Raw genomic sequence first — 15,624 nt, 5'->3', positions numbered from 1 at the left:
ATAATAACAGTGATGGTGATGATGCTGATTAGCAATTACACAGGTTTACAAAGCACTTTACACATGTGATCTCATTTGATCCTCTCAACAACCCCAGGAAGTAGATGCTTTATTATCTCATTTTCAGCCTACTAGAAGCACATGCCCACACACATACATTGCCTCCAAGAACGTCTGTCTCTTTGGATATGCCTAATAGAGTACAAGTCCCACTCCCAGAGAAGCCGCCCTCTTCATGGGAACATCACCAATATAGTACTCTGGAGTACTCCCACTTCCAAGCTATCCTCCCCTGCCCAAGAGATTAATTCATTCAACTGACATTTACTGAGCTGATACTACCTCTCATCAGCATAGCACTTAAGTTTCCAATGGATTTTTACATCCATTTTCTCATCAGAAACTTACATCCATCAAAGGGGCTGGCAGGCTATGGTAGACTAGGCATTATCTACCACTTTACAGAGAAAGGCTCAGACAGGTCAAATAATTTGCCTGAGATTACACACTGAGAGGATCAATTATAAGATTTTTGAGCTAGAAAGAACCTGGGGACCTCTAGGCTAGAAGTTCTCAACCAGGGTCCATGGATAGATTTCATGGTGTCTGTGAATTTGGATAGGAAAAAAATTGCAAGTTTATTTCTACCTGTAACTGAAATTTAGCATTTCCTTCAAATAGGAATGTAATCAACAAAACATTATTTTTGAGAAAAATTTATAGACTTCACCAGTCTGACACAGGAATCCAAGATGTTAAAAAATTACTAAGAACTCCTACTCCAAGAACCTCATTCATTTCATAAATGAGGAAACTGAAGTCCTGAGAGGAAATGACTTGCCCAAGGTCACAATGGCAAGTAACAGCAGTGCTAGGGTTCAAACTGGAATCCTCTAGGTCTTGACAAGAGATGCCATGAAGAAGTCAGGACACAAATGTCAAATTCAGTGTTCTTTTAACCTAATAGATTCCACAACTTAGTTATTTAATGAAAGAGTCTAGGGAAAAGAGAAAACATCTTAGAGATCCACACAGCTATAGCACATAAGTATTCTTCAGATCTCCAAGAAAGTGTTTTATCAGAGACACTATCTAGATTTTAATGGACTAGAACACTGAATTGGATTGAAATTCAGGTGAATTTCAAAATAAAAGAGCTCTTACATTTGGGTTCTAAAAAAATCAATATTACAAGTATAAGATGAGGGAAGCCTGGTAAGAAATTAGTTTATCTGAAAAAGATCTGAGAGGTTTTTTAGACAAGCTCTACATGTGTTAACAGTGAGACATGACAGCCAAAAAAGCTAATGCAATCTTGGGGTGAAATAGAAGAATGAATTCTAGAAATAAGGAGTCAATAATTCCACTGGAATATTGTGATCAGTTTGGCACCACATTTGAGGAAGCTAGAGAGCAAGGTGACCAGGATGGTAAAGGGTCTTTAGTCTATGCCATATGAAAACTGGCTGAAGGAACTTGGGGATGTTTAGCCTAGAGAAGATACAATCTTTATCTTCAATTATTTTAAAGAGCCATCATGTGGTATAAGGATTAGACTTATCCAGAGGAAAGAACTAGGAATAATAGGTAGAAAGAGGCAAATATAGGTTTGATATAATTTTTTTAACTTCCTACCAATTAATGCAAACTTCAAAGCAGACAAAACTGCCTGGGAAGGTAATAGGCATCCCTCTTAGAAGATCTTCAAGCAAAAACTAAGTGACCCTTATCAGGTATATAATACCAAGGATTCTTTTTCCAGGTACAGATTGGATTAGATGGATCATATGAAATCCCATCCAACTCTAAAATTCCATAACTGATGGAGTGAGTCAGTTTGCCAGAATGAACAGACCACTAATCTCTAGATCTCAATGCTATAAGAGAAGAGGAAGAAGACTTTTAATCCCAAACTCTGTTGGCCTAAGTGATATGGGAGATATGAATAATAGTTGGTGCCCTCGAAGAACTTCTGAAGGGGGTAGGGCTAGAGTGGAAGGGATGAGAGATAGGGGATGGTAAAAGGAATAAAGTCTACATAAAATCATTAAAAGAGGGCAGCTGGGTAGCTCAGTGGATTGAGAGCCAGGCCTAGAGACGGGAGGTCCTAGGTTCAAATCCGGCCTCAGACACTTCCCAGCTGTGTGACCCTGGGCAAGTCACTTGACCCTCATTGCCTACCCTTACCAATCTTCCACCTATAAGTCAATACACAGAAGTTAAGGGTTTAAAATAAAAAAATAAAATAAAATAAAATAAAATAAAAAATCATTAAAAGAGGATGTGAAAAACACATGAGGAAGACATACAGAATACAAGGAGAATTCAGAAGAGAGATTTGTTATTTCAGATAGGAAGGGAATCATTGAAGCCTTTAGAGGACCATAGATCAAGGGTGGAAAAGGGCCTTTTAGTCCAAGTTCCTCAACATAAAAAGAAAAGATAGGAGAAGGGCATGGGGTGAGGTGGAACTAAAGGAGAAGAGGAAGAGGAAGAGGAAGAAAATGGAGAGAGGAAAATGGGAAGAACAAGTACTGCTATTGGCTAGAGTTTAGAGAAGGCATATCAAAGATCTAGCTAGAAAAAAGGAAGCTATAGGCTAGTATTCAACTAAGAGATACCCAGTGAGCAATAGAGAATCACTGAAAGTTAAGCAATGTAAAGGTTGGAGCTAAACTTTAAGAAAATTAATCTGGTGGCATTCCCAAGAGATAAAGGAATCAGATTGCAATTTAGAGCTAGAAGAAAACTCAGAGGTCCTTGAGGTAGAAACTGAGGTTCAGAGAAATCAGGTAACTTCCCCAAGGTCATAAAGGCAGTAAGTAGCAAAGCCAGCACACCTTTCACTAAAACCCTTTTCAAGGTTATAAAGAAACCCTTATGCTATAACTGGAACTTGAAGGGGAAAACAAAAAGAAAGTGTTCTCTGCTCTGGCCAATTGTAAAGAAGTTGCAAATATCAGAATGATGATCATGCCTGAACCTTTAGGTTCAGGTTATCAGCCTCCTGGCAATTTGCTATTGTTTCTTCTCCAGAAAGAGAAGCCTAGGAAGACTAACCCCAAAAAAAGATGAGACTGATTCTGACCAGAGTGGTTCCTCATAAAATAACTGTCATCTTCTGGCATCCTCTCCCACTCCCAGCCCTGAGAATAACAACTTTCACATTATTTTTGTCCCCTCAAATAGACAAACTCCACTGCTTCCCATCAGAAAATGCCAATTTCTCTAGAGTAAGGCAGAGCCATTAGACCTCTGAACCTAGGGTCTCTTAGTCGAACATTCATCACTAAGCTGAGGTTCTAGGTCTCAAGCCTGAGCCCAATATTCAGATGCCTCTACTCCCAATTCTACAGAATTGCTTACTTTGTCTATAAGGTTAATAAGGCCAGATGGCTCTACTTTAGATTAAACTTTACTTGTGGTCAATTCTTCCTAAAATAGGATTTAAGAAGCTGAGAAGGAAATTCCATAGTAAAGCCCTGATTCTAGAGTTTTCCCCAGCTTGGCCTGAACCGCACCCCCCCTCCCCCAACCACGAGACACATGTGTTATAGATCTCCCCTCCCACTACCACCACCAATCCTACCTCCCCAAAAAAGGGGAATAAAGCAAAACTAACCCTGACAGCACAAAAGTGCTGTCTCTGGGAAACAGAGCAGCATAGCATCAAATGGCTGGTTTCTCTTTCCTCTGAAGATTAAGGCCAGAGACACAGACTGCCAGGGGAATCTGCAGAGTGAACCTTAGGGAAGAGGGGAGAGGGAGGGCAGTCAATCAGGCCTTCCTTCCCTGCCCAACAGTCCTCAATGAATCCCTGCTTCCTACCACATCCAAGCCCTCTCTGCTCTCTATTATTCCCTTCCCCCTTTTTAGGCTCTGAATAATCATTTGACCTACTAAAACAACCTTATTTCCCATGACTTCCCTAGATGAACCATCTTTTCTGCTTGAGTCTGTCTCCTCATTGGCCCCTAAACTTATCAGTCCAATTTCTATGTCCATGCCTTTGCTCTTATTTCCTCCGTGTAGCCAAATCCTCTCACTGTCCAGTTCAAATCCTGTCCTTTCAATAAATTCTTTCCTGGCTATCCTACCCTTCAGTGGATTTGTTACCATATTTATAGATTTGTCCTTCCCAATTTAGTATTCCTTTATACATTATTTTGGGGATCTATTATTTTACCAGTTAAGCTTATTTTCCTAATTAGATCATGAGCTCCTTGAGGGCAGGGTCTTCTTTTGTTCCCTTCACACTTCTAGGTCCAATAAATGCCTACTAATTAATTCAGATATTCATCCAGATGGCTTCACTAATCTTTGATACTTAACTCCTTACTCTGCCTGCTCCTCCCCTCTTCTCTAATCACACCCTCGGCTGGAGAATATTTTAAAAGCTCTCCCAAAGTAATCACCAGCGTAACCCATAAGCAGTTGGTCACACAGACCCCCTTCCCATCTTGGCAGGGAAAGAGTAGAGAAGGTGGAAAGAGAGGGATAGAGGCATTTATTCTATTTCTTCATCAAAGGAACATTAATGGCTAACATATAAGAAAAATAGCAAGAATATTCTTACTTAGATCTCCAGTGGAAAGGAATGAGTCTTTTCAGCAATCTAAACTTAAGGGCTTAAAATTAAAATTCCTCTTTCTCTTCATTCATCCCCAATTGATGGGGAAAAACTTTCAGGAGCTCTCTGTTCCTGATCAGAGACAGTAGGGGGAGAAAAAGAAGAGATGGACCCTTAATATTCTTTCTAGTAGAGTACCTCAGTCTGAGCATGTGCTTTGGAGTAGACAATCCTTTCAAGCCAACCTACATTCCTGGGATGCTCCAAGTTCCATAAATGTGACCTCCAATTCCAGGGAGCCCTGAGACTTTGGGGGGTTGGGAGAAGGCAGAAATGGCAAGGAGCCAGACAATATTGTCCTTCAAAGGGTAGATAGAGACTCTTTATCCAAAGAAGCCTTCCTTCCATGACTTTTAGGACATCTTCTGCTGGCTGAATCCAGTGAGGTTTCTTCTAAGAACTACAAAAACAAGGAAAGGAGGCCCAGATTGGGGGAGAGAGGAAAGAGGGTATAACTATTCCAAGGGCAGGGGCCAGTGCACAGGCTCCTTCTGGCAGAGTTAAAAATAAACTCTTCGTACTCCCTGCCCTGCCCCTCCCCTCCAGAGGCCAATGAGCCTTGGCAGATAAATCTCTCCCTTCAGAGGAAATGAGGCCCTGGGGGTGGTGGGGCAGCAGTGGAGACAAGGACAAACTATACAACTTTGGCTAAAAGGAGGGGGCCCTGAGTTCTTACCTCCTGGCCACTAACACCATCCCATTTCACACCAACTCAAAACCCTAATTACAGAACAAGTCTACAGAATACCTCTATTTCTCTGCCACAATCAGCAATGCCAACACCTGTTCCAGGAGCCAAAGAGATATCGAGAAACAGCATGGCAAGGTCAAAGTAAAGAAAAAGAATTTACCCTAACCTGCCATCAAAAGGACATTCTAAACACTTGTTTAGCACCTCCCAGACTGCCTAGGCCTCCTAGATCCCCAGTCAGAAGGAAGCAGAGGAAGGCTACTGCAGCTGCATTTGGCCCAGTGATAGGGAGGCTTTCTGAAGCCAGGCAGATGGAGTGGTACTTAGTGAAAACTTCTGCAACAGGGATCTGACAGGCCCCTCTGACGCATGAATCAGGCAGCACCATGCCTGGGCCCAGTTATTCTTGGAAGCCATCAAGATGAGGTCACACTGTGAGGGCTGTAACTTGAATCCCCCATTCCATGGTAGTGGTGAAGAAAGTTAGGAACAGACTCAGGAAGAGCCAAAGCAGGAGCCTTCCTCAGGGAGCAGTTCTAAGCCAAAGAGCAGTTAGGGTGAGGGAAAGCCCCCACATTCTCCTCCTCATCACTACAAACCCTTTCTGGCAGAGGAAGCTTTTCAGGGTGCAAATTATGTAGTGGAGAGGTTGGTACAACAGAAAGTTCTACCTACCTTCCAACCAATCCTTCTCTTCTTCCTACTCTCACCCTTTCCTTGGGGGGCACTTGATGAGGTAAGGCAGAGCCAATCAGTCTTTTCAACAAAGCTCATCAGGAGAGTGCCAACCTCAAGGTCTTCGAGCATTCAGGGTTGTCATTTGGTCCACCTCTACTCCAAAGGGTCAGGTAGGGAGAATGAGGAGGAGGGGACAGAAGCAGAGGGACAGGGAGCAGTACAATTCAGCAGCTTGGCAGGAGGTGGCCCAGGAGTGAAATCTAGGGGGCCCCGGCTGTCAGGGCAGACTGCAGTGGTGGCAGATTTATTTTTAGCTGGCTGGGACAGAAGGGGGCAAGTAAGACAGTCCCTCAGCCCTAGGCATGATGCCAGACTGCAGATGTCCAGTGGGCTGGGAGCCCCATAACAATCTGGATGATCAGAGCAACAGAAAAGTGGTCAATACACCCCCCTATACACACACACACACACACACACACACACACACACACAATGGAAACCAGCTCTCACTCATCAACTGATCTTTCCATGATATAAGACAAGGCACAGTCCTAGGCCAGAATAAAATCAGGAAGGGTTAAATAATGGGACAAAGATTCCCTTTCTGAAGAAAGTCCAACAGAATAATACCCCTATCCAACCTCCCCTCTTCCTCACTGGGACACCTGGCTGTCAAGTTGCAACTTCATAACAGGTTCATAGAGAAAGACATGAGGATAGTCCAGAACTATGGTCCTCAGTACAATGGAATTAGTACTGAGAGTTGGAAAGGGCATCAGATTGGCATCTAGTCCAGCCTGTACCTGAACAAGAATCCTCTCTAAACATCCCCCCAACTATGTGAAGTGGTCATGCCACCCCTACCTTCAGGCTTCCAATCTAAAGGAGTCCATGACTAAGTAAGCCAACCCATTCCACTTTGAGACAACTTTGTTGTTTTTTAAGCCTTTCTTCAAATTAAACTTAAATCTGCCTTTCTTCATCATCTACCCATTGTTCCTCATTTTGCCCTTTGGCAAAACTGTCCAAGCTGTACAAACCTAAACTCTCTTCTAAAACCCATTCCTTCAAATACTTGAAAACATCCATCAAAAACCCCCAAAAGCCTTTTCTGCTCCAGGCTACACATCCAAAGTTCCTTCAACTGATCCCTTTAAGACAGGATATAGTCCTGCTTCCCTTCCTCTTCACCCCACAAACTCCTTTGGAGAAAGCACAAGAATTGATAATGTACTTTGATGTAGCTTTTGTCTCTGTCCAAAAACCTTTCACTTATCGAACCCTTTCTAACATGCTCCTGCCACCCCTAAATCCATGAGGTTTCCAGTAAGGATGACCAAAGCTCTTCATGGGGACTCAAGTTCCAAGTGGACTAAGAAAAGAGTTATCTAAGCAATGGAGAAGAGTCACCAATAAGGATTAAAACTCAGGGACATTTCACAGCCTCCCCCATAGCCTATTCTTTGATGTAGAAAACATGGTACAAGGTTCAGAAATACCTTCATGGCTAACAATTGACCCTATTTCTCCTATTTCTCCACCCCCTTATCTCTAAATCTGAAAGACAGGACTAAGATTTAACTGTCCAGGATATGTCACACTTAGAGACTGGCTTCATGAAGCCTTGAATCAGAAGAAATTGGTGAAAGGGAAATAGGCAAAAGTCATACCATTTCCCCTTCTTCCTGCTCTGCCCAGGGCTACCTGAGCTATCTTCCTGGCTCATCTGGAAAACCATGAGTTCCACAAGTCACAGAATTCCACCTGCTTCTCCAGTCAGTCCAATTTTCCTTGTCAAGATCTTTTGTTCTTTTACATGAGCTTTACAAGTTCTCTTACATGAGTATTTCTTTGGCAGTGGGGTAAGGTGCAATATCTCTTCTTACCATGTAAGTCAGAGGGGTCAAACATAAAGCTACCAAATTTAACAAAATAAATAAAAATATGATAGCTCATAGATAATGTTAACATATATTCATCTACTAATAAAATGTCTCCTAAGTCAATATGCAGTTTGTAGATATCCATAAGTAATGTTTAGAAGTTGCACGTTTCTATTAAGTTTGGCACCACTGATATAAATGCTCAGGTGCTTATCACCTCAGTTCCCAACCTCACCAATGGTGGAAGACCACTGTTAAAAGTGGTTTCATTTAGGGCAACTAAGTGCCTCAGTGGATAGACACAGGCTTGGAGTCAGGAGGATGTGGGTTCAAACCTGGCCTCAGATACTTCCTAGCTATAAGACCCTTTTTACTAGGCCCAACTGCCTTGCCCTTAGCACTCATCTGCCTTGGAACCGATATTTGAATAATCCACTATAAGAATGAAGGTAATTTAATTTAATTGGTCTCACTTCCAAAGCACTTGAGCCTCTTATGTACCAATCAGAAAACTGGGGGGGGGGGTCAGAGGGGGGGAAGGACTGCAAGTTTTTCATTCCTTTATAGGTGTTAACACTTCATCCTCTGAGAAAAGAAATCTTTTATTTCTCCAGATACCGCTGATACTTGTAGCCTTGACCCTGAAGTCCAAGGGCATCTTTCAGATCCATATATCCTAGATGTTTGCTAAAGATTAGGTCTCAAGCACCACCATGCCCGGAATTCATAACGTGCAAGGCACTGAAAATCTCAGCCTGGATCTTGTGTCACGGGATGCCAGCAGCCCAACTACATCAGAAAAAAGCCAGGGACAGGGCTGACTTATGTACAATAGAATTTTGTTCTTAAGAAACTAAAATGGAAAGGTCTCATGGAAACCTAAGCACTACAGTCTTCCTCCTCTAGTCTGGGGAAAGGGAAAGGAATAAGCATTTACATAGCACATACTATTTGCTAGGCACTATGCTAAACCTCTTTTACATATAGTGTCTCATATGATTCTCACAAAAATAGTAGGTGCCATTATTACTCCCATTTCACAGATGAAGAAACTGAGGCAAATAGAGGTTAAGTGGCTTGCCCAGGGTACCAAAGCTTGTAAGTTTCTGAGGTTGGACTTGAACTCAGGTCTTCTTGACTCCAGGGCCCTCTCTATCCATTGCACTACTGGCTGCTAATTGCTTGCTGTTTTAACAGACCTCTCTCTCTCTCTCTCTCTCTCTCTCTCTCTCTCTCTCTCTCTCAAAAGACTCTTCTTATATGCAGGATATTATTTTATTTTATTTTATTTTTTTTAAACCCTTACCTTCTCTCTTAGAAGTGTATTAATTCAAGGATTGAAGAGTGGTAAGAGCTAGGCAATTGGGATTAAGTGACTTGCCCATGGTCACACTGCTAGAAATGTCTGAAGCCAGATTTGAACCCACGTTCACCTGACTCAAGACCTGGCATTCTGTACACTGAGCATACAGGATATTTTTAAATGAAGTCAAATTGAAATGAATTTCACAACAGTTACTCTGACTCTACATAACTATCAACACCCTCAGTTCTACAGCACATTGGAACTTAGTATCAATTCTAAGACAGAAGGTAAGGTTGTTATTTTTTTTTAAGTCACTGTTCCCAGGGCAGCTGAGTAGCTTAGTGGATTTGAGAGCAAGGCTCAGAGACAGGAGGTCCCGGATTCAAATCTGTCCTCAGACACTTCCTAGGTGTGTGACCCTGAGAAAGTCACAACCCCTATTGCCTACCCTTACCGCTCTTCTGCCTTGGAACCAATACATGGATTTTGTTTTTTTTTAATAATAATAAAATAAAATAAAAGCCACTCAATCGAGAACATGTTTATTCTTTCTTTATTCAGGATAGTCTCCCTCAGAATGCCTGCCCTTAAACTTAGCCAAGTCTTCCTCTATTCCCCCAAGGCTCAACTCCATTCTACCTTTTCAGACTACACCAGCCCTGGCTGATATCCTTTTTCTCCAAACAACTTTTGATAGTTACTAGTTAGCATTTTAGGTATATCTAGTCTTGTATTCTCAATAATGATCATTGTATGTATGTATGTATGTATGTATGTATGTATGTATGTATGATACAGTGGAAGGAGCACTGGGGTAGATGTTAAGAAACCCAGGGTTCTAGTCAACTCACTGTGTGACTGTGAGCATGTCACCACCTCAAAGGACCTCAGTTTTTTCAATTGCTAAATGACTGGACTAAATGACCTATCAAGTCCTTTCCAGTTCTAAATCTATGATCCCATTACTGACATTTTAGGATTCTGAGATTATAGATTATATTAAGATAGAGACTATGACTTATATTTCCATAAAATTTTCTAAAGAAGAAAGAGAGGAAATAGAGAGACAGGTCAGAAAGATTTAAATGAGAAAACACAGGTTCTTATTTTCTCCAGTCTATGCCACAGGAAAGGCAAACAGATAAATTATGACAACATTCTAGAAAACTATAGTTTATGAAGCAATAATATGCTTCAACTAATCAGAGAATAGTGACAACAGGATTGGCTTTAATTGTGTCAAGCTAGTGTAAAAGAAGGGATTTCACAATTGGTAGGGAGAGAAAAGAGAGGGCAGTACAACTGAGGAACTAGAGAACCCCATCTAGGAATACAACCAATTGAAACACATGTGAGTTAGGACTAGGATTATTATTACCAACCAGAAGCAAGAAGTTCAGGAGAGATGGATTATAATTGTTTTGTCACAAGCAAACAATATATGCTTTCAAATAAGTCAGTTCACTTCCCAAGATAAGAAGTCCTCTCATCTGTAAAAACAAGGAGGGGAATAAGGAGATGGGGAGAAGAGATCCTGTGACAAGATAATCACTAAAGATACCTTTCAGTTCTAACATGATAGAATATGAAATAGTTAATGAAATTTACATGGGCTTCCACCACTGAGAGAATTTCTGGTTTTAAACCAGTTAACACAATCCCTAGGATTAAGAGTTACAGAAAAGCTTTTCAAGCAAAAAAGAAAGTGGAAAGAGTACTGGCTAATAGAGTCTGAGGATCTGGTATAACTCCCTGAATATAACCTTGGGCAAGTCACTTTTTCTCTGGGTCTTTAAAATCAGGTGGTTAGACAACAATGGCCTCTGAGGCTCCTTCCAGCTCTAAAACTAGGATCCCACAAGCTCTGGTTTAGAAACCACCTCAAACTTTGGACAATTTCCCATGACCTACTCAAGATTCTTGCCTTGTGGGTTCCTCACCTACATTTCAAAGTAAAATCTATGGTGAGCACAGTGTGTGTTAGACTCAAGGGGAGCATGGTTTAACAGTGGAAAACACCTTCCTTCAGCATCACAGCAATAACTGAGGGGCTTAAAAGGGTAAGTCAATAATAACTGAGGGGAAGAACAAGAGTTTCAATGGGGAGAGGGTCCTACTCTCATTTCAACTTCACACTGTCTTAGTAACTCTGGTCAACCTCTTTGAGCCTGTTTTCTTGTCAGCAAACTACAATACTTTCCCTACTTAATTCACAAGGGAGTTGCAAGAAAATCAGTTTACAAACCTTAAAACAGTATTTAAGTTTAAGAGAATTGCTTTGGGGCTAGAGGAGTGTAAAGGATGTATAAGGACTAAAGTGAGGTCTTCTCTAGCCTATGGTCATAAGATCAAGGATTTAGAGCTAGAAGGGATTTCAGAAAACATATCCAGTCCAATCCCTTAGTTTAAAAGATGAAGAAAATGGAAATGACTTGCCCAGGATCATGAAGCTGGGATGTACTAAAGGCAGAATTCAAACACAGGTCTGTCAGGCCTCAAGTACTCTTTCTCTGATGAGCAGGGGAAAAAAATGTGCTTAACACAAGCAAGGAGGATATGACAAAGTAAGACCACAATACCCACCAAAACACTTTTAAAGGTTAGTTAGAAAGAAACAGAGCTGGTCATTTTTTTAAAGCCATCACTTAACAGGAATGAGAGGTCACTAAGCCACAAACAAGTCTCATAATATCATAACAACCTCAGTTTTTCCCATTGCTAGGTATAGGCACATAGGAGTCCATCCATATCACTCATCTCTCCCCACAAAACATACATTTCAAAAAGCCAAGAAATGTTTAGGAAGCCTCCATTATAAGCCTTCCTCCCACCCCAGGCTTTACTAGTCAAATTAGGGCAATTATTTTGGTCTCTAAGCTCCCCAACTTCATACTCAAAACTACTATTTGTAAATATTAATTCTCTAATCAGCACAAGAGATTAATCAAAAGTTGAGATCTTTAATGTGTATCTCCAGAGCACGATTCTTCTAACAAGATTCCCCCTTTCCCTTCCTCTTCCTGCAATTATGTCTTAACCAATATTTGGATATAGTGTAGCTGTTGACACTGCTGCCACTCTCCTGATGCCTCACCCAGGCTTTCTTCCTCTGTTATTAAGTTTTTACACAATGAAGTGTGGGAAATGTGCAATTTAACAGTTGAGTCAACTCATGAGATCCAGAAGCAGGCTGTCTGTCAAAACAGAGTGACTTCACTTCTCCTCACCCACTTCTAACCTGAAAAGAAGGATAAAATGTGCTCATAAAAACCCACTGTGCTAAAAAAATGTCATTTAAAACATTAGGAGATTCTCCTTTTAGTACTACAAGGGAACATGTTTAAAAGGGAAAGTCCCTTTCCTGATAATCAGAAGAAAAATTTTAATCATCTCTCTAATCACCCTCCTTTACACACAAAAAACAAATTATTTCCAAGGGATTCTATTAGTTATATAAATTCTCTAGGATTTCTATTTCCAGTGTAAGGGCTACTCTTCTGACATCTTTATGCAGTATTTTTACTCCTTCAGAGAAAGAACGGATAACTCCTATTCCTAAACAGCTGATGGCCAGAGCAGTCAGAGAACACAAATCTCTCCCGGAGAGAAGAATTTGTCCCAGTCTTAAAGCTGTGAGTTAAATCTAGTCAAACTTTGTATTCTTCCACAAAGCCATATAAACTAGTTTCTCTTCCCCCATTATGGGCTGAGAAAGAAAAGAGATTTAGAAGACAATGTAAAAAGGAATAAATCATTGAAGCATATATTTTATCCCTTAAAAAGGTAGTTTCCCTTCACAGCCTTCAACTTCAACTTCAGAACATACCTTCAGCTTAGATTTAGAGGAGAAACTTGAAGCTACAAAAGAGAATTTGAAAGTCATTTTGGCCAATTTAAGGGGGGGGAAAGCTCATCTTTTGAGTTAATCAATATATTATATATACAGTCAACCAATCTGTTTTTATTTGCCATCTATCCCTCAGAGAAGGAATAGTGGCTACTCAAACAAAAGTTTACACACCTTTTAAAACTAACTACTTTGGGAAGGAAGGCTACTAATACTAACAATTGACATCAAACAATTCAATTTACAAAGTGTTTTGCATCTATTATCTCATTATATTGTTGCAACTATCCATCAAGGGAGGTACTATCTAGATTCTATCTAGATTGCACATCTGAGGAAACTGAGGCTCAACATCACTAATTGAGGATGTCATAGAGCCAGGATTCAAAACCCAAGTTTTCTGTTGACTCTTTCCCAAGCCAGTACAGCTGTCTCCTAATACAAAACAAGGACTTTCTCCTCTCTTACAGTCATCAAGATGTTACCTATCAAAGACAACCCAGAAGATGAAGTATTTTACCTTCAGATAGGGCTTCTTTTTTTTTTTTTTAAATCACTATGAGAAGAAAACTCACTGTGAAGATTCCCTTAACCTGTCCCTAGCTAAGATTAGAGCTCTGCTTTGTCCCAATATAGGATCTCCAAACCCAAACACTTTGCCTCACAGGGTTGCCTTCTTGTATCTCCCCACTAGTCCTTCTATCTTCCTCAAAACTAAAGCAATGATTAGTGGAAGGACACATCAAATCTCTCATCTCTAGGATTTCGGAAGGAGAGGTTTCTTCCCACCCCACACACCTCATCAAGGGATTTAATAAAAACTTCAAGAAGGCCAAGTCAAGGTGTACATAATAATTTTGATCAATGGAATATGAAAATAGCAGATACGGCATTAAAGTCTCCCTCTCTGGAATGGTATTGGGGGAGGAGGGCGCTGAGAAAGGGTAAAGGCATAGGGACCAAAACAAATCACCCTCCCCCACCCATGGGTCTAAGGCGGGGTTCCCCCTCCGGAATCTCCGGTCTGGCACCTCTCTGGGCCAATGCATTTTAAGTAGAAGAGAGAAGACTTTTACTCTAGAGGGCAAGGGAAGTGAAATCACACATTCCGGCTCCCAAATAAGGAAAGAGGCAAAATAAACCTCTACGATCCGACTTCTCCAAACCAACCAACCAACCAGCTCAATGAGTAATGGGCCTTTTGTGCCGGGAGAGAGAGAGAGAACAAGAGAGACAGAGACAGAGAGAGAGAGAAAGAGAGAAAGAGACAGAGACAGAGAGACTGAGACAGACAGAAAGACAGAGACAGATAGAAAGGGAGGGAGGAAGGCAAGGGGAGGGGAGGAGGGAGGAAGAGGAGGGGAAGGAAAGAGATAGGGAGAGGCAGAGAGGAGAGATGGGGAACCACAACCCCTTAAAATCACTTCCTTGAAACTGACTGCGAATGTTAAAGCAGAAGCGATCTAGGATCTGACAGTGTAGATTCAAATGAAGCCCGCTCAAACCCCAAAATAGCAAATCCTCCCAAATCTCTTTGGAGTTCACCACTACACTAACTCCCTAAGGTGACCGGAAACTGTCCCAAGATCACAGGGAGACCAAAAATCTGCTCTGACCTTCCCCTCCCCCAAAGTCACACACTTCGTAATAACTCCCAACAATAACTCAGACAACACCTCCTCTTTTCCCTCCTCCTCTTTCTCCTACTCCTTACCCCGTACCCTCCGTCCCCCTCCCCCTCCTCACCCGAGGGCTCCCAGGAAGAAGCTAGGGGAGAAGGGAGTAGGGTCAGGTAGATCTTTTTTAAGCAGTTCCCGGCTTCCCCCGGCAAGGTGGCAGTAGCCACACGGAGTCCCCTCCTCTTCCTCCTCCTTCGTAGTCCTCCGCCCCAAACTTACTTTGAGGGCGAATTTCTCCCCAGTCTTCTTGTTAAAGATCTGCAAAACTTTCCCGTTGATGCCGAGCCCCAGGACCTGGCTGGTGACCTTGTAGTCATCCGTGATAGCATTCTTCTTTATTTGCAGGCTCGACTTGACATAGAACTGGGGAAACTGCTGAGGGGGTTGGGGGGGCGGCGGCGGCTGTGACTGCTGCTGCGGCGGCGGCGGCGGAGGCGGTGGCGGCGGCAGAGGCAGCACCGGAGGCTGGGGCTGGGGCTGGGGCTGGGACTGGGAGGGGGGCTGGGGCTGTTGGGGCGGGGGCGGCGGTGGAGGGTTGGGGAACAGCACGGGCGGGGTCTGGCCGGGTGAGTTAGACAGCATGGTGCCGGGAGACAGGGGAGCAGGAGGAGGAGGACTCCGGGCCGTCTCCTCCTCCGGCCCTGGACTGGGCCCCCGCCACCCCGCGCCCGGCTGGGAAGTTTGCTTCCCGGCGGCGGCAGAACCGGCTTCCCCAGCCCAGCTCAGCCCCGGCTCCAGCCTCGGCCCGTAGGCTGCCTCGGTCGATCGGTCAGTCAGTCCGTCTGGGCGTGCTGGCTCGCGCCTGCCCCCCGGGGGGCCTGGCGCTGCGGGAAGCCGCGCGGGGACGGCTGGGGGCCGGCCCGGGGGAAGCTCGGCGCGACAATGTATCCAGCCCCGGGGCCCGGCGGCC

At 42.8% G+C, this 15,624-nt stretch overlaps 1 protein-coding gene across 3 annotated transcripts in view; it reads right to left on the bottom strand.

The window, feature by feature from the left end:
• Nucleotides 1-15,615, bottom strand: part of MAPKAPK2 (MAPK activated protein kinase 2) — a 68,230-nt gene extending 52,615 nt beyond the window's left edge. The window contains exons 1-2 of one of the 3 annotated variants that reach the window (XM_044676332.1): nt 15,174-15,615; nt 14,934-15,116 (exon numbers count right to left, since the gene is read on the bottom strand). In XM_044676332.1, the coding sequence (XP_044532267.1) occupies nt 14,934-15,116; nt 15,174-15,296 (306 nt within the window). In that variant the 5' untranslated portion in view covers nt 15,297-15,615. Of the gene's footprint in view, nt 1-14,933 lie in introns of all 3 variants that reach the window. The other 2 variants (XM_044676333.1, XM_044676331.1) reach the window with 2 other exon arrangements.
• Nucleotides 15,616-15,624: the final 9 nt, after the last annotated feature.

This window comes from Gracilinanus agilis, chromosome 4 (assembly GCF_016433145.1).
Source record: "Gracilinanus agilis isolate LMUSP501 chromosome 4, AgileGrace, whole genome shotgun sequence".
NCBI lineage: Eukaryota > Metazoa > Chordata > Mammalia > Didelphimorphia > Didelphidae > Gracilinanus > Gracilinanus agilis.
This window is presented reverse-complemented; position numbering and strand designations above follow the sequence as displayed.